The sequence below is a fragment of the Pogoniulus pusillus genome, chromosome 10 (assembly GCF_015220805.1).
Source record: "Pogoniulus pusillus isolate bPogPus1 chromosome 10, bPogPus1.pri, whole genome shotgun sequence".
In the NCBI taxonomy this organism is placed as follows: domain Eukaryota; kingdom Metazoa; phylum Chordata; class Aves; order Piciformes; family Lybiidae; genus Pogoniulus; species Pogoniulus pusillus.
In genome coordinates, this window is record NC_087273.1 from 4,547,276 (window position 1) to 4,565,245 (window position 17,970).

The 17,970-nt window shown below is 55.0% G+C and overlaps 2 protein-coding genes across 5 annotated transcripts in view; one reads left to right on the forward strand and one right to left on the reverse strand.

Moving 5' to 3' along the window:
* SPARCL1 (SPARC like 1) lies at positions 1-17,816 on the reverse strand. Of its 2 annotated transcripts, XM_064149563.1 has the most exons (11): positions 17,609-17,816; positions 12,539-12,656; positions 12,371-12,424; positions 10,221-11,321; positions 8,126-8,195; positions 6,290-6,408; positions 5,804-5,924; positions 4,119-4,255; positions 2,190-2,338; positions 1,209-1,357; positions 1-441 (listed from the first exon to the last, which is right to left on the reverse strand). In XM_064149563.1, the coding sequence occupies exons 2-11, from the start codon at positions 12,590-12,592 to the stop codon at positions 413-415; spliced, it is 1,983 nt and encodes a 660-aa protein (XP_064005633.1). In that variant the 5' UTR covers positions 12,593-12,656; positions 17,609-17,816; the 3' UTR covers positions 1-412. The 2 variants fall into 2 exon arrangements, with proteins under 2 accessions (XP_064005633.1, XP_064005634.1); XM_064149564.1 differs by lacking the exons at positions 4,119-4,255; positions 5,804-5,924.
* Positions 17,189-17,970, forward strand: part of DMP1 (dentin matrix acidic phosphoprotein 1) — a 19,317-nt gene continuing 18,535 nt past the window's right edge. The window contains exon 1 of one of the 3 annotated variants that reach the window (XM_064149558.1): positions 17,189-17,706. The gene's annotated coding sequence lies outside the window, so the exon portion shown is untranslated. The remainder of the gene's footprint in view (positions 17,707-17,970) is intronic. The other 2 variants (XM_064149559.1, XM_064149562.1) reach the window with 2 other exon arrangements.

A 17,970-nucleotide genomic window follows, 5' to 3' on the forward strand; every position in this document is an offset into this window, starting at 1 on the left:
GGTAGGTTTTTATTTGATGTGAGGCTCCTAAGCAGGCTGTTACACACTGACACTGCAGCAAGGCAAGGAAACAAGCCCTAGGTCGAGGCAATTGTCTTCAGCATGTGGCAAAATCCACTCCTACAGCTCTACTGAGAGGGTTCTGTGAACAGCTCAGCCAGCAGGGCAGTCCTGGTTGTTGGTTCAGAGACATCGTGGGCAGAGGTGGGGGCAAGCAGAGGGGGCTGAGCAGCCACCTACTTGAGGCAGGTACATTTTTGAGCTGTCAGCAAGCATAGACCTTCCCTACACTCGAGTTGCCTGCTGTGCAGCCACCTTTAGGCCACCTTAGTCTTGCAAACTGTGAAGCTGTGACTTGGAGAAGCAAAGAGGGTTCCTGAACTTCAGCCCTGGGATTGCTGGGGGCCAGGGCTCAGAACAGGAGGCTTTCATTTATGTCTTCTGCAACAAAGGAGAAAGGAAGGTGTTAGTGACATCTGCTGCCCGAGGGACATTGCTGTGCTGTCTCACTGCCAAAGTCAGAGCTGAGGTGTCAGAAGGCTCCTGCAGGACCACCTCATCCCTAGCAAAAAACGAGTAGAGAATCACTGAGTGGTGGCTTTGGATGGAAGGGACCTTAAAGATCCTCCAGTCCCAACCTCCTGCTGGCCACACTTTTCTTGCTGCACCCCAGGATGCCCTTGGCTCTCTTGGCCACCAGGGCACATTGCTGGCCCATGCAGCACTTGCTGCCCACCAGCACTCCCAGGTCTTCCTCAGCTTCCTTCCTTCCTTCTGGAATCTTTCTCTCTTGTTTGCTGCACCTTGCAGATGTGCTGCTTCAGACATCTGAACAAGAGATTGGTCACTTGCTGCCTGTTTGGCTTTAGAGGAGACCCTAGGGAGAAATTCTTCCCCTTGAAGGGCTGCAGGAGGCTTGGCCAGAGGACTTGTGGAGGCTCCGAGCCTGGAAGTGTTGGAAGCCAGCTCGGATGGGGCCCTGAGCAAGCTGTGCTGGTAGGATGCCATTGAGGCCACATTGCTGGCCCATGCAGAACTTGCTGCCCACCAGCACTCCCAGGTCTGTCTCTGCAGATCTGCTCTCCAGCAGGGCAGCCCCAACCTCTCCTGCTGCCTGTTGTTATTCCTCCCCAGGTGGAGGAGCCTGCACTTGTGCTTTTTGAACTCCATGTGGTTAGCCTTCACCCCCTCCACCCTTTCAGGTTTACCTTCCTTAATGCCAAAGCAGTGGCACCACTCCTTCAGAGCAATGAGCTTGTCCTGGTCCCCATCACACTCCTGGAAGAAGCGAGTTATGCAGTGCTCCATGGGAACAAGGGAGGCCCTCAGGGGTGCCAGCTCTGAGTGTGTCAGCAGCCTGAAAGACACAGCAGGAAGAGAAAGCAGCAGCACCACCAGAGAGGATTTCAGCTGCTGGAAGAAGATGGAAGTGTTAACCAAGGTGATGCTGTCCCTTCTCGGTGGTTTTCATCTCCACAGTCATGGAATGGTTTAAGGTTGGAAGGGATCTCTGTTGCTGGTTGCCTCTCCCAGGCAAGGAGCAACAGAAGAAGGGGACACAGCCTCAAGTTGTGGCAGGGCAGGTCTAGGCTGGATGTGAGGAGGAAGTCATTGGCAGAGAGAGTGATTGGCATTGGAATGGGCTGCCCAGGGAGGTGGTGGAGTGGCTGTGCCTGGAGGTGTTGAAGCCAAGCCTGGCTGGGGCACTTAGTGCCATGGTCTGGTTGCTTGGCCAGGGCTGGGTGCTAGGTTGGGCTGGCTGAGCTTGGAGCTCTCTTCCAACCTGCTTGATTCTATGGTCTATTTTATTGGCCAGGGCTGGGTGCTAGGTTGGAATGGATGATCTTGGAGGTCTCTTCCAACCTCCTCAATTCTATGATTCAAAGCTCATCCAGTCCCAACCCCCCTGTGCCATAGGCAGGGACACCTCCCACTAGAACAGGTGACTCAAAGCCTCATCCAACCTGGCCTTGAACACCTCCAGGAAGGCAGCAGCCACAACCTCCCTGAGCCATGACCCCAGCTGTGGAGTCAAAGGGATCAGAGAGACCCTTCAGTCCCCTCAGCATCTTCTTGACCCCAGCAGCTCGCAGCCCGAGCCCGCGAGTAGAATCCCTCAAGCAGCTCAGAAAAGCAAGCCAGAACCACCCAAATCAGCACTGAAACCACCTAGGTTTTACTTCTTCTACCTGTCAGCAGGGTGCTGGTCGAGCTGGTGGAACTGCCAGTGCACAGGGTACACATACATGTGGTAGTTCTGCTGGAAGTCGTGCAGGAGCAGCTCCACTGCGTGCTCGCCAGCTGCCAGGCGCTGCTCGTCCTGGTAGATCTTTCTGACCTGAACACAGCAGAGACATTGGAGGGGTGGGTCACTGGGTTTGCTTTGTGGAGGGGTGAAGATCCCTCCTGAACAGAGACACTCAGCAAGGAGGGGGCATGGAGAAATGAAGCTTGGTAAGAGATGTGCTGAGAAGAGACATTCAGCAAGAAGGGGGCTTGGGGAAATGAAGCTTGGTAAGAGATGTGCTGAGAAGTATCCAGCAAGGAGGGGGCTTGGGGACATGAAGCTTGGTAAGAGATGTGCTGAGAAGTATCCAGCAAGGAGGAGGCTTGGGGACATGAAGCTTGGTAAGAGCTGTGCTGAGAAGAGACATCCAGCAAGGAGGGGGCTTGGGGACATGAAGCTTGGTAAAAGATGTGCTGAGAAGTATCCAGCAAGGAGGAGGCTTGGGGACATGAAGCTTGGTAAAAGATGTGCTGAGAAGTATCCAGCAAGGAGGAGGCTTGGGGACATGAAGCTTGGTAAGAGATGTGCTGAGAAGAGACATCCAGCAAGGAGGAGGCTTGGAGAAATGAAGCTTGGTAAGAGATGTGCTGAAAAAAGACATCCAGCAAGGAGGAGGCTTGGAGAAATGAAGCTTGGTAAGAGCTGTGCTGAGAAGAGACATCCAGCAACGAGGGGGCTTGGGGACATGAAGCTTGGTAAGAGCTGTGCTGAGAAGAGACATCCAGGAAAGAGGAGGCTTGGGGACATGAAGCTTGGTAAGAGCTGTGCTGAGAAGAGACATCCAGGAAAGAGGAGGCTTGGGGACATGAAGCTTGGTAAGAGATGTGCTGAGAAGTATCCAGCAAGGAGGAGGCTTGGGGAAATGAAGCTTGGTAAGAGCTGTGCTGAGAAGAGACATCCAGCAAGGAGGAGGTTTGGGGAAATGAAGCTTGGTAAGAGCTGTGCTGAGAAGTATCCAGCAAGGAGGGGGCTTGGGGAAATGATGCTTGGTAAGAGCTGTGCTGAGAAGAGACATCCAGCAAGGAGGAGGCTTGGGGACATGAAGCTTGGTAAGAGCTGTGCTGAGAAGAGACATCCAGCAAGGCCCTTCAGCATCCTTGTAGCCCTCCCAGTATCTGAAGGGGGCTACAAGAAATCCAGTGAGGGACTTCTCAGGGTGTCAGGGCTGGAAAGGAATGAATCCAAGCTAGAGGAAGGGAGATTTAGATTAGGCATTAGAAGAAGTTCTTCAGCATGAGAATGGTGAGACACTGGCACAGGTTGCCCAAAGTAGAAGCCTCACCCTTGGCTGTTTTTAAGGCCAGGCTGGATGTGGCTCTGGGCAACCTGATCTAGTGGGAGGTGTCCTTGCCCATGGCAGGAGGATTGGAACCGAATGATCCCTGAAGTCCATTCCAACCCTGGCAGTTCTGTGATGTGAGAGGGGACAATGCAGAAGATAGGACCATAGAATCCTAGAATGGGTTGGGTTGGAAAGGTCCTCAAATGTCATCCAGAGGCAACCCCCTGCCAGGGGCAGGGACACCTCCCACCAAGCCCAGCTTGATCAAGGCCTCTTCCAACTTGACCTTCATGGATGTGGCAGCCACAGCCTCCCTGGGCAACCTGTGCCAGTGTCTCCCCACCCTCACTCTGAAGAATTTCTTCCTCTTCTCCACTCTCAATCCTCCCTCTCCCAGCTCAAAGCTGTTGTGCCTCGTCCTGTCCAAAGTCCCTCCCCAGCTCTCCTGGAGCAGCTTCAGGCGGTGGAACACGAATCAGTTTTCCCCTTTGGGGTTAGTCCAGCTCCAGCAGTGCAAGTGCAAGGTGTTATCTACTCAGGGTTGCTGACCTTGCTCCTTTGCTTCTCAGTCAGCAGTGCAGCAGTGCCCAGGTCCCTCTCGTAGTACTGCATCAGGATGTTCTTGAGCCAATCTCGCATCCGCAGCGGGAACTGAGCCACTTCATAATCCGTGCACTGGGGAATGTCTGTGCCAGGGCAGGGAAGCTCTGTTAGCAACCAACCTCTCCAGGCCCCATTGCACCACTTCTCAGCCAAGTTTAGTGTGTTTGACTCTCACTAGCAAACATCCAGTGAAGCTTGAAGTGCTGGTGCAGGCAGCTGGGAGTGAGGCTAAGGGAGTCTGTTCTGAATCTACACTGCTTTGGCACAGTCTGGACCAGCTGTGCCAAGCCACATCCCTGAGCAGCTCCAGAGCAAGGCCTATGCTGTGCAGTGAAGCTGTGTGAAATCAGTTCCCAGCAACACAGGAGTCACAGAATGGCTTAGGGTTGGAAGGGACCTCAAAGCTCATCCAGTTCCAACCAGCCCTGTGCCACCTCCCGCTAGAACAGGTCGCTCAAAAGCTCATCCAACCTGGCCTTGAACACCTCCAGGGAGGGAGCAGCCACAACCTCCCTGGGCAGCCTGTTCCCAGGGATGTTCTGGATGAGAGTGTGCTCTCATGCCAGCTTACAAAGCCATAGAATCATGGGATGGTTTGGGTTGGCAAAGCCCTTTCAGACTGAGTCCAACCAGTCTCTGACTCTGCCAAGGCTGGGGCTAAGCCATGGCCCTCAGCACCACAGCTCTGCCTCTTGGAAACACCTCCAGGGATGGGCATTCAACCACCTCCCTGGGCAGCCTGTGCCAGGCTTTGACAACTCTTTCAGGGAAGAAGTTTTATCCTCATCTCTAAACCTCCCCTGGGGCAACCTGAGACCTTTCCCTCTTCTCCTGTCACTTGTTCCTAGGGAGCAGAGCCCAACCCCTACCTGACTGCAGCCTCCTCTCCAGGAGCTGCAGAGAGCAATCAGCTCTGCCCTCAGCCTCCTCTTTTCCACAACGAACACCCCCAGCTGCTCCTCTCCAGACCCTTCCCCACCTTCCTTGCCCTTCCTCTGCCTGCAGCCTCCTCTCAGGGAGCTGCAGAGAGCAATGAGCTCTGCCCTCAGCCTCCTCTTCATCACACTGCACACCTCCAGCTCCCTCAGCTGCTCCTCTCCAGACCATCTCCACCTTCCTTGCTCTTCCTCTGGCTTACTCTAGCCTGTGGCAGTTGAAGAGCTTGGAAATCAACTCTGACTTTTGAATCCTGCCTCCTACATTTGGCATCTAAGTAGGATGTTCTTCCTTCTGTGTTTTCTGGTTGGTGGCTTGGTTTGGTTGTTCTGTTAACTTGACATTTGCCTGTCTTTCCTGGCTGTGAATCCTGGGTTTGTGGCCAAGCTATGAGTTAAAAGAAGACATCTTCAGCTGCCATAGCAACAGGAGCCATGTGAGACAGAGGAGGGGGAAGGCAGGCTTGACAACAGCTTGCTACAAGCACAGGAGGGGGTGTCAGTAGGATTCAGATGCTTAACAGCCTGATTAAAAGGGGAGGGGGTGGGGGGGAAAGGCTTTAGACACGTTCAGGGTTTGAAGGTCTTCATTAGCAGCTAAGGAAGGAGAGCACAGGAAGCAAGCAGCTAACTCAGCTCTAGCTCTACTGCCTCTTCCCAGCTGGCTGAATGCTGCACAGCTGAGCCAAGCCTTACATTTGCAGGAGCCCATATAGTCTAGGTGCAGCTGGTGGCCCAGTTTTGTCCCTTCCAGTTGGCATTTGGTGCCAAAGAGCTGACACGTCCCGTGGTAGGTCTTGTTATCGGTACCACAGACCTAGAGGAGGAGGGGAAAGACAAACCCAACACCCACCCACACCCACAAACACAACCACCAGAACAGCCCTGCTCATGCTGGGGACACTGCAGTGACAAAGGCATTGGGTAGAATCATAGAATGGCTTAGGTTGGAAGTGACCTCAAAGCTCATCCAGTTCCAACCCCTCCCCTCTGCAATAGGCAGGGATGAGCTCTGCCCTGAGTCTCCTCATCTGCAGGCTGCACACCCCCAGCTCCCTCAGCTTCTCCTCATAGGAGAGGACTCTTTAGGGCAGAAGGACTCTAAATGCCAGCAGGGGAATGTGTTCTCTTGGAAACTTGTTAGCTGGCCTTCCCCCATCCTGTCTGGAGTGAGATACTTACATGCTCGTAGTCTTTGGTGGAAGGGCAAGCAGCAGGATCTTGGCAGGTGCAGTTGGCTCTCCCTTGCTTGTCCACCTGGCAGACTTTCCCCTTTCTGCAGTGGAAGTTCCTACAGGGATCTAGTGATCAGAGCAAGAAGAAAGGGACTGTTAGAAGGGCTGGGACAAAGCCAGGTGTTCCTGCAGGTACTTCTGATATTCCAAGCAGAGCCCAAGAGCTCTCAAGAGTTCCAGTGCTTCTTGTCAGCTTGTTAAAGTGCAGCTGGATCTTGTGCCAAAGTCACACAGAGCCACACAGAAGGGGCTGGGCTGGAAGGGACCTCCAAAAGCTCAGCCAGTCCAACCCCCCCTGCACTCAGCAGGGACTCCCTCCACTAGATCAGGTTGCCCACAGCCCTGTCCAGCCTCACCTTGAAGAGCTCCAGGGGTGGAACCACAACCACCTCCATGGGCAACCTGTTGCAGGGTTCCAGCACCCTCCTGGTGCACAACTTGTTCCTCACATCCAACCTCAATCTGCTCTGCTCTCATCTCAAACCATTGTCCCTCATCCTGTCCCTGCAGGCCTTTGGGAACAGTCCTGCAGCCTTCTTGTACCTCCTTCAGGTACTGGATGGTTGTTATTAGGTCTGCCTGGAGCCTTCTCTTCTCCAGGCTGAACACCTCAGGCTCCCTCAGCCTGTCCCCACAACAGAGGTTCTCCAGACCTCTGATCCTCTTTGTGGCCTCCTCTGGACCCTCTCCATCAGTCCATCTCCTCCTTGTGCTGGGGGCCCCAGAGCTGGCCCCAGCACTGCAGGTGAGGTCTCCCCAGAGCAGAGCAAGATCTCCTCTCTCCAGCTCTGGCTATGCTGCTCTGGATGCAGCCCAGGCTGCCCTTGGCCTTCTGTGCTGCAAGCTCACCCTGCCTGCTCCTGCCCAGCTTCTCCCCCACCTGCACCCCCAAGTCCTTCTCCTCAGGGCTGCTTTCTATCTCCTCCTCCCCCAGCCTGCGCTGACAGTGAGGATTGCTGCAGCCCAGGTGCAGGACCCTGCACTTGCTCTCGTTGAACCTCGTGAGGTTCACCTGTGCACACCTCTCCAGCCTGTCCAGGTCCCTCTGGATGCCATCCTGTCCCTCTGGCACATGGACAGCACCACTCAGCTTGGTGCCATCTGCAGTACCCTGCTTCCTATAGCAGTGATGAAAGCATTGCCCAGCAGAGGTGCCAGCAGGGACCCCCTGAGGGACAGCACTTGGCACTGCTCTCCAGCAGCACTTGGAGCCATCGAGCACTACCTGAGGGGAGTTGCTAGGATTCTAGCAGTGCCAGGGGAAATGAGTTGTGCAGGAAAAGCTCTTTCTTCTGTGAGGACTCCTGTTCATGGGATCACAGGAATCCAGGCTGGGAGGGACCCCAAGGATCATCTGTTCTGACCTTTCCAGATGACAGTGAAAATGAGCTGGCCCAGCACCCTTCAAGCCTTAAAACTGTCCAAAGAAGGGGACTCCACCACTCCCCTCCTTCACCTTCAGCTTCCTCTGGTGAAACAGAGCCCATCTGGCCCTCCCTGAATCCAGCACTGGCACTCTTCCCACTCCTGGCTGAACTCAAACTCCTGCTGCCAGCCCAAAGTAATTCCCATCCCTCTGGAACCGACACCAAACAATTTGTGCCCTGGCTACAACTAACCTTTCACAAACAAGCCAATCCAAAGGGATGTGGAAGGGATTGTCTGGGCCACAGAACTGCAGCTCAGTCATGTGGAAGCCTGTGCTGCAAAAGGAAATGCAGAGCAGCAGATTCCTCAGCCCCAGAGAGTCAGCTCTTATGTCACAGCTTGGCTTGTGGCTTACCCAGCAGGGCCAGCTGGCTCCTGGTGCTTGCCCTTTCCATCTCACTGTGGGAGCTGCCTGGACTCTTCACCTGTGCAGTCACAGAGACACCAGCAGAAGGCATAAACCTTGGGGAGAGAAAAACACTCGACCAAGCCTTTATTTTAGGTGCAGATACAGAGCTGGTTGAGGCACAGCCTGCTCTGCTGCCAGCAGCTTGAGGTTGCTATGCAAAACGTGTGGGAGGTGCAGGAAGGCTCTGATGGTGTTAAGGAGCTCTTGTTATTTATGGGGGGGGGTTGGGGAAGAATAAGTAGGAGGTGGAGAGGAACAGGAGGTCTGTAAGGCCTGAGCATCTGCTGAGTACCTGCAGTGCCTTGAGCTTGGCAGAACATCACTGCCTTCGGGTTGGCTTTGGGTCTTAGCTTGCACCTCCCTCAGGTGTACAGTCAGAGAGTCCTAGAGAGGGTTGGGTTGGAAGGCACCTTCAGGGTCAGCCAGTTCCAGCCCCCTGCCATGGGCAGGGACACCTCCCACCAGCCCAGCTTGCTCAAGGCCTCATCCAGCCTGGTCCTGAATGCCTCCAGGGAGAGGGCATCCACAACCTCCCTGGGCAACCTGTGCCAGTGTCTCCCCACCCTCATTGCCAAGAATTTCTTCCTCACCTCCCCTCTCAATCTCCCCTCTCCCAGCTCAAAGCCATTGTCCCTCATCCTGGCACTCTCAGCCCTTGTCCAAAGTCCCTCCCCAGCTCTCCTGCAGCCCCTTCAGGTACTGGCAGGCTGCTCTAAGGTCTCCCTGCAGCCTTCTCTTCTCCAGGCTGAGCAGCCCCAGCTCTCAGAGGAGCAGCAGCCAAGGTCAGGCACACTGAAGCAGGATGCACCTTCAGTTGTGGCTATGCTTTGGTGCTGCAGGAGGTGGCTTCCCCCTTTCAGATGGATGCTTCCTGGTGCCTGCTTCTCTGTGTTTTAATCCTAGAGATGCACATTCATCTGCCATGGGAAAACTCTCTCCTTTCCTTTGAAGAGCAGCCCTGGCCTAATGACTGACCAGGGCATGGGAGCTCTGGGTCCAACCTCCTCCAAAGCCTGCATCCTTCTGCTTATGTGGCACTGCCCAGGCCACTGGGGTGGTCCTGGTTGTGTGAACTCCAGCCTTGCCCTTCCAAACTGTTCCCTTTCCTGTGGTGGTGTTTAAAAGACTTGGGAGAGAGGAGTGAAGAGGCTTTGCTTGTCAGCTGGAGGCTGGGCTCTAGGTTTGGTGTTAGTGTCCACACTTTCTAAGCTGCTCCCTTTCCTATAGTGGTGTTTGGAAGACCTGGGAGAGAGGAGTGAAGAGGCTTTGCTTGTCAGCTGGAGGCTGGGCTCCAGATGTGCTGTCTGTGTGTCCACACTGATTCAGCTCTCTCGCAGCACAGGTGGCCCATGGGGGCTGGAGCTCTCTCAGGAGCTCTGCTCCTTCTTTTCAGAATCAGTCAGGTTGGAAAAGATCTTCAAGATCATTAAATCCAGAGGCCTGGAACAAAAACCCTGTGAGGAGAGGCTGAGGGAGCTGGGGGTGTGCAGCCTGCAGCAGAGGAGGCTCAGGGCAGAGCTCATTGCTGTCTGCAGCTGCCTGAAGGGAGGCTGTAGCCAGGTGGGGTTGGGCTCTGCTGCCAGGCAAGCAGCAACAGAAGGGGACAGTCTCAAGCTGTGTCAGGGGAGGTCTAGGCTGGATGTTAGGAGGAAGTTGTTGTCAGAGAGAGTGATTGGCATTGGAATGGGCTGCCCAGGGAGGTGGTGGAGTTGCCATGCCTGGAGGTGTTGAAGCCAAGCCTGGCTGGGGCACTTAGTGCCATGGTCTGGTTGCTTGGCCAGGGCTGGGTGCTAGGTTGGCCTGGCTGAGCTTGGAGCTCTCTTCCAACCTGCTTGATGCTATGATTCTAACACCTTTCACCTGTGAAGTGGCACAGCATGACCCAGGTGAGTGAAAGGGGCAGATGAGACTTCTGCATGCTTGGAAGGGATTGTTGCAGCCCTTTTCCTCCCAAACGTCCCTTTGGTCAGCAGGGATTTAAACTTGCTGCCCCCTCCCCCTTATTTCATCTGTTCCCAACTTTATTTTAAGGAGCACTTACCTGATCCTCACTTTCCATGGAATTCAGGCTCTGAGCAGAGCTCCTCGGGTCCTCTTGTTTCTGGCTGTCAGAGGGCAGTGGCTCAGGCTTGCCATCCTCCTGCTCAGAGTGAGCAGAGCCTTTCCTCTTGCCCCCTTGGGAATCCTCAGTCTCTCTCTGGGCTGCAGTGCCCTCCTCTGTGGCTCCTGCCCCTCGCTGCTCCTGGTCGTTCCTCTGGATTGCCTCCTCTTCCTCATAGGCTGCTTCTTGCCAGGTGTTGCTGAGACCTTCCTCACCATGCTCATGGCCACGGTCAGCACCACCACCCCTGCCCTCCTTGCCTTGCCTTCCCCCAGCTGTGCTGTCATCACTCTGGTAGTCCACCTGCAGCTTGCCTGGCTCCTGGCTTTGCTGGGTCTCACCTTGCTCTTTGCTGTGTGCCCTTTGAGAGAGGGGAATTTCCTCTTCAGAGGCTTCCTTCTGGACCTTCTCCCTCTCCTCTTCATCCTCTAGGTGGAATTCCTCCCTCTCTCTGTTGGCTCTCAGGATTGGGCTGTTGGCACCTCTCAGGGTGGCAGCAGCTTGCAGAGCGTTTTCCTTCTGCTGCCTTTTGTATTGGTCACTCAGACTGGGCTGGAGGCCTTCATGCTTCACATCTCTGTAATTGACTTCCTCATCCTCTTCTTCCACTCCTTCTCCTCCTTCATCACTCTCACTGCTTTCTTCAGCCAGGCCTATTGCATTTGGGTTGTGTTTCCAGAGCTGAAGCTCATGCTGAAGGCTGAGAGCACCCAGGGGGGGTCCTGCCTTGCCCAGAGCATGCCTGCTGGCAGTGTTGCTGTGCTCCTCATGCTCAGGGCTGGGCTGCTCCCTGCTGCTGCTCCCAGAGTCACCCTCCTGGCTGTCAGCAGCCCTGCCTGGTTTGTTGTGTGGTGCAAGGAGGTTGGTGCTTTTCAGGCTGTTTTTCACTTGGTGCTGGCTGCTAAACCTTCCTTCTTTTCTAGTGGTCTGGGGCTCAGCATCTGGCCCTGGCACCTCTAGGTTTAGAGCCTGCTGGTGGGGCAGCAGGGCACCCTTGTCTGCATTCCCTTCTCTTGAGGCTTCAGGGTGAAGGTCCTCCCTCTTAAAAACAAGCAAACACATTAACAAGGAGGTCAGTTGGTTAATGTAATTAACAAGGAGGCAAAGAGGAACCTGATGAGGTTCAACGAAGGTAAGTGCAGAGTCCTGCACCTGGGAAGGAAGAATGGACTGCAGCAGTAGAGGCTGGGAGGTGATGTGCTGGGGAGCAGCCCTGTGGAGAAGCAGCTGGGAGTGCTGCATGGACAGCAATGTGCCCTGGTGGCCAAGAAGGGATCCTGGGCTGCATGCAGAAGAGTGTGGCCAGCAGATCCAGGGAGGTTCTCCTACCCCTCTGCTCTGTTCTGCCCTGCTGAGGCCCCACCTGGAATATCACATCCAGTTCTGGGCTGCCCAGTTGAAGAGGGACAGGGATCTGTTGGAGAGAGCCCAAGGGAGGGCTGCAAGGATGCTGGAGGGACTGCAGCACTGCCTGGTGAGGAGAGGCTGAGAGCCCTGGGGCTTTTTGGTCTGGTGAAGAGAAGACTTAGAGTGGGACCTGCTCCAGCCCCTCAATGCATTGAGGAACCCAAAACTGAGCCCAGCACTCAAGCTGTGGCCTCCCCAGTGCTGAGCCCAGGGGCACAATCCCTGCCCTGCTCCTGCTGCCCACACCACTGCTGATGCAGGGCAGGCTGCTGCTGCCCTTCCTGCCCACCTGGGCACCCCCTGGCTCATCTTCAGCAAAGAATGACCCAGCATCCCCAGGCCTTTCTGTGCTGGGCACTTTCCAGACCTTTCCCCAGCTTTGTTGTCTGTTCTCTGAACATTCTCCATCACTTCAACATCTTTCTTGCAGTGAGGACCCTAAAACTGAACCCAGCACTCAAGCTGTGGTCTCCCCAGTGCTGAGTCCAGAGGAGTAATCCCTGCCCTGCTCCTGCTGCCCACACCATTGCTGATGCTTTATATGTTTGAGATGAATCAAAGGAGTCTTTGGAGAACCATAGAATCAAGCAGGTTGGAAGAGACCTCCAAGCTCATCCCATCCAACCTAGCACCCAGCCCTGGCTAACCAACCAGACCATGGCACTAAGTGCCTCATCCAGTACCTTTTCTGGAGTCTTCTGTCCATGAGTTCCCAGCTTGTAGTTGAAGGGATGGGTCTAGAACAGATACAAACAGTCAGTATCTACCCATAAATAAAAGCCTTGTGCAGGTCACTGGAACCCCAGAGGGGAAATTAAGTGCCTGGTGGTACCAGCACAGTGAGGACTTACTGGGATAGCAAAAGCTGGTCCTAAAAGGCAAAGGAAGAGAGCCACAGCCTTCATGCTTTGCAGATCTTCTAGAGGCCAGCAGCTGATGGGGCAGTGGCAGGGCTTAGAGGCTTCCTTTCTGCAAGCAACAGCAAAAGAAACCAAGTTAGGACTTGGGTTTAGAAAAGCCTGCTGGAGGTAAGGCAGTGTCTGCTGCCAGGCTCAGCAGCCAGCTGGAGACAGTCTCAAGGCTCAGACCAGCTTCTCTGGAGGACACTTTGGTCTGAGCTCTTCTACAGGCAGTGGCAGGGCTTAGAGGCTTCCTTTCTGCAAGCAACAGCAAAAGAAACCAAGTTAGGACTTGGGTTTAGAAAAGCCTGCTGGTGGTAAGGCAGTGTCTGCTGGTGGTAAGGCAGTGTCTGCTGGTGGTAAGGCAGTGTCTGCTGGTGGTAAGGCAGTGTCTGCTGCCAGGCTCAGCAGCCAGCTGGAGACAGTCTCAAGGCTCAGACCAGCTTGCCTGGAGGACACTTTGGTCTGAGCTCTTCTGTAGGATTGCAGCTTGTGGCAGCCAGCTCCAGTGGTGCTGCTGGAAGGCAGAGTTCTGAATGGACTCAGGTTCAGGCCCAAGAACCTTTGTCCACTCTTCTGAGGCACTACTCTGGGAGGAATGTCTCTTCTGATCAGGGAATCATGGAATCATTAAGGCTGCAAAAGACCTCTAAGGTTATCAGGTCCTGCCAGCAACCCAACCCCACCATGGCCACTAAACCATGGCCCCAAGGGCCATGGCCACACCTATCTGGAACACCTCCAGGCATGGGGACTCCACCACCTCCCTGGGCAGCCTCTGCCAATCCCTGACCACTCCTGCAGCCAAGACATTTCTAACTCATCTCCAACCTAACCCTCCCCAGGTGCAGCTTGAAGCCATTTGCTTTCCTTCTGACATCAGTCCCTAGGGACAAGAGGCCAACACCAACCTCACTCCAACCTCCTTTCAGGCAGTTGTAGAGAGCAATGAGGCCTCCCCTCAGCCCCCACTTCTCCAGCCTGAACACCCCCAAGTTACTCCTTGTATCCCAGCTGCTCCAGGCCATCCTCCTTGCCTGATGTGCTCAGGAAGGGAGAGCAGCAGAGAGCTTTGGGGATGGCTGTTAGGAGAGCTGCAAGGTCTGTCCCAACTCCCACTTCAGCTGGCACCACTCTGTGCAGTGGACTGTGGTGCCTCCTGTCTCCAGGGCTGAAAGCAGTGTTTCTGTTGGTGCCACTACAGGTTTGGTTGTGCAAGGTGCCAGGACCAACACTGCCAGCAGCCCAGTCGGATGTTTTAGCTCACTGCACCTAGGTCATGACAAGGATTTGAGGTGGTTTGCTGGAGCAGGAGCCAAGGAATTTGCACCTTGAAGGGTGAAGAAAGTGGAACAAATGACCAAGGAAGATTTCCTGCAAGCCTGCAGCCCTTTTGGCTGCCATGGGTGAGGGCTGATGGCAGTGGGATTGCTGTACTTGCTTGTTTAGTCTTTCAGGCTTGGAAAGAACAAGTCCCTTTGTGCTGAAGTGATGGAAGAGGCAGCCTGAGCAGGTGCTGAGGTGAGAAAGCTCTCATGGTCTGTGTGTGAGGCATGGCAGTGAAGATGCTGGTGCCAGAAGAGAGGAAGGAAGCACTGCCAGGGTGAAGCAAGGACTTGCTGGGTGCCATTGGCCCTGGCCACACTGAAATCCACAAGTGAATCACAGATTCAAGCAGGTTGGAAGAGAGCTCCAAGCTCAGCCAGCCCAACCTAGCACCCAGCCCTGGCCAAGCAACCAGACCATGGCACTAAGTGCCCCAGCCAGGCTTGGCTTCAACACCTCCAGGGACAGCAACTCCACCACCTCCCTGGGCAGCCCATTCCAATGCCAATCACTCTCTCTGCCAACAACTTCCTCCTAACATCCACCCTAGACCTCCCCTGGCACAACTTGAGACTCTGTCCCCTTCTTCTGTTGCTGTTTGCCTGGCAGCAGAGCCCAACCCCACCTGGCTTCAGCCTCCCTTCAGACAGTTGCAGACAGCAATGAGCTCTGCCCTGAGCGTCCTCTGCTGCAGGCTGCACACCCCCAGCTCCCTCAGCCTCTCCTCATAGGGTTTTTGTTCCAGGCCTCTGGTACAGCTGATCCTGCTCTGGATGTGTTCCTCTGTGATCTGGTACAGCTCACCCTGCTCTGGATGTGTTCCTCTGTGATCTGCTACAGCTCACCCTGCTCTGGATGTGTTCCTCTGTGATCTGCTACAGCTCACCCTGCTCTGGATGTGTTCCTGTGTGATCTGGTACAGCTCACCCTGCTCTGGATGTGTTCCTCTGTGATCTGCTACAGCTCACCCTGCTCTGGCAGGGGAGTTTGGACTGGATGAGCTTTGGAGGTCCCTTCCAGCCCCTAACATTCTGTGCTTCTGCTCCAGTGCCTCTGTTTTGGGTCTGACACAGCACTGTGGCCAGCCTCGAAGCAGCAAACCTCAGGCAGCCAGCACAAGGGGGGTTGTGCTGCTCTCTGAAGCCACCCCCAGACATCATTGGCTTGCACAGGCTGTGGCTGAAGGTGCTGGGTGCCTCCTGCTTCACAAAGGCAGTGCTGCAGCTTGACCTACTTCTAGCCCTTGTTTGGCAAAGGCTTTTGTTGCTAGACCCAGCTCTGCATGATAAAGCTGCTCTGTCCCCTGCCAGTGCTAACGAGGTTGGATCAGAGGATCCCAGGATGGTAGGGGCTGGAAGGGACCTCTGGAGATCTTCAGGTACAACCCTCCCTGCCAGAGCAGGACCAGAGAATCCAGCACAGGGCACACAGGAACACATCCAGGCAGGGCTGGGAAGGCTCCAGAGAAGGAGACTCCACAACTCTCTGGGCAGCCTGTGCCAGGGCTCTGGGACCCTTACTGTCAAGAAGTTCTTCCTCATGTTGAGGTGGAACCTCCTGTGCTGCAGTTTCCATCCCTTGTCCTGTGCCAGGGCACAAGTGAGCAGAGCCTGTCCCTGTCCCTTCCTGACCCCCAGCCCTCAGACAGTTACAGACATTGCTCAGATCCCCTCTCAGCCTTCTCCTCTGCAGACTAAGCAGCCCCAGGGCTCTCAGCCTCTCCTCACCAGGCAGTGCTGCAGTCCCTCCAGCATCCTTGCAGCCCTCCCTTGGACTCTCTCCAGCAGATCCCTGTCCCTCTTGAACTGGGGAGCCCAGAACTGGATGCAGTATTCCAGGTGGGGCCTCGGAGTAGAGGAGTAGGAAAACCTCCCTGGATCTGCTGTCCACACTCTTCTGCATGCAGCCCAGGATCCCTTCTTGGCCACCAGGGCACACTGCTGTCCCTGTAGAACTTGGTGCCCACCAGCACCCCCAGCAGGCACAGCAGATACCATGGCTTCAAGCTCTCCTGGCACAAAGAACATCACTGCTTGTGTTTCAAGTGGGCACTTCAGTGGAGAAGGACCTTGGAAGCCTGGTGGGCAATAAGGCATCTGTGGGCCAGCAATGTGCCCCTGTTGGCTGGCATTTGGGAATGAGCCAATGGCTCAGCTTTGGAACTCAGCTGCACACCCCCAGCTCCCTCAGCCTCTCCTCATAGGGTTTTTGTTCCAGGCCTCTGGTACAGCTGATCCTGCTCTGGATGTGTTCCTCTGTGATCTGGTACAGCTCACCCTGCTCTGGATGTGTTCCTCTGTGATCTGGTACAGCTCACCCTGCTCTGGATGTGTTCCTCTGTGATCTGGTACAGCTCACCCTGCTCTGGATGTGTTCCTCTGTGATCTGCTACAGCTGATCCTGCTCTGGATGTGTTCCTCTGTGATCTGGTACAGCTCACCCTGCTCTGGATGTGTTCCTGTGTGATCTGGTACAGCTGATCCTGCTCTGGATGTGTTCCTCTGTGATCTGGTACAGCTCACCCTGCTCTGGATGTGTTCCTCCTCGTGTGGAGTGGGTAGGGCTGAGCCTGGGGGGTGCTAAGCCTCTATGAACCCCTGCCTCAGGTGAAATGATTTAAGAGATTGGTTTTCATGGCTACCAAAGTGATGGAGACCTTCCAGAGCTGCACTCTCCTTCACCTGCCCCCTCCCCCCAACCCAGGTCCTGTATAACCTTAGAATCAAGCAGGTTGGAAGAGAGCTCCAAGCTCAGCCAGCCCAACCTAGCACCCAGCCCTGGCCAGTCAACCAGACCATGGCACTCAGTGCCCCAGCCAGGTTTTTCACCCCCCTGAAACTTCCTGAGCTGCAAGTTGGTATCTTGCAGTTGTCCTGACAGGTCTCTGCTTGGTGCTGTGGCAAGCTTTAGGGGTTTAGAGCATTGCCTTGATTGGGAAAGGGCTTCCACCTCATCCACTCCAACCAGTCTCTGGCTCTGCCAAGGCTGGGACTCAGCCATGCCCCCCAGAACCAAATCTCTGCCTCTTGGAAACACCTCCAGGGATGAGCATTCAACCACCTCCCTGAGCAGCCTGTGCCAGGCTTTGAGAGCTCTTTCAGGGAAGAAGTTTCTTCTCATGTCCAACCTAAACCTCCCCTGGGGCAGCTTGAGGCCATTTCCTCTCCTGTCACTTGTTCCTAGGGAGCAGAGCTCAGCCTCCACCTGACTGCAGCCTCCTTTCAGGGAGCCATAGACAGCTCCAGCTCCAAGCCCAGCCACAGTTTCTCTCTCTTCTCTGTCCTGGGAACTCAGGAAGGTGGAATTCTGTAGCCTTGCCTGTTGGATGAGAGCTGCTGTCTCCAGGTCTGGCCATGGCTTCCAGCTGGGGTGACTCCCTGCTCGGTTTTGGCTTGGGTTTGTTGGCCACCACACAGAGCTTCATTGTTTAGCAGCACTACAGGGCAAACACTTGCCCCAGAGATAAGGACCAAGTCCTCTTCCTCCACACAACAGTGTTTTCTTAAGGAGCATTTCCTCCTGGGGTAGGCACAACCCTTTGGAATCATTTATCCTTCAAACAACTCCCCCCCTCCCCCCTTCCTCCATGCCCTATGACAGCTCCACCTCTTTCATGCCAGGTGAGAACCATTCCCAGAGGGTTAGCCCCAAGGTGTGCTAAGGCTTTAACGAGCAATAAAAAGCAAGAAACGATACCATAGCAGCAGAGGAGGAGCTCCTTCTTGGTTAGCCACCGAGGAACTGGAAACTTTTCAGCCTTCCTCAGCCTTGCTGGGCTCTGCCAGCGGAGGGAGGTGATGATGCTCTTGGAGCTCCGTGGGATGAGGCAGGGTGCAGTGGGCTGGTGTAGCTCTGCTGAGTTCATTCAATCAGAAAGACAATTCCGAGTTGACAGGCTGGGAAGGACAGATTCAGGCTGCTGTGGGGAGGGGAGCCACAGGCAAGAGGGTTTCTGCTGCGTTGGCTGGCCCCAGGAGAGCTGAGCTAAGGGGAGGGGGGGGAAGCAGCCTCGGGCAGTGCTGGGGGAAAGGAAAGCAGGGGGAGGATGCTTGATGCCT

What these genes read in the sequence shown, in the direction of transcription:
- SPARCL1 (XM_064149563.1), bottom strand. Translation starts at nt 12,592, where the DNA reads ATGAAGGCTGTGGCTCTCTTCCTTTGCCTTTTAGGACCAGCTTTTGCT. An exon ending in GACAGAAGACTCCAGAAAAG is followed by an intron (nt 11,322 to 12,370) that starts GTACTGGATGAG and finishes CTTGTTTTTAAG; the next exon opens with AGGGAGGACCTTCACCCTGA. An exon ending in CTGAGAAGCAAAGGAGCAAG is followed by an intron (nt 2,339 to 4,118) that starts GTCAGCAACCCT and finishes TGCTGTGTTCAG; the next exon opens with GTCAGAAAGATCTACCAGGA.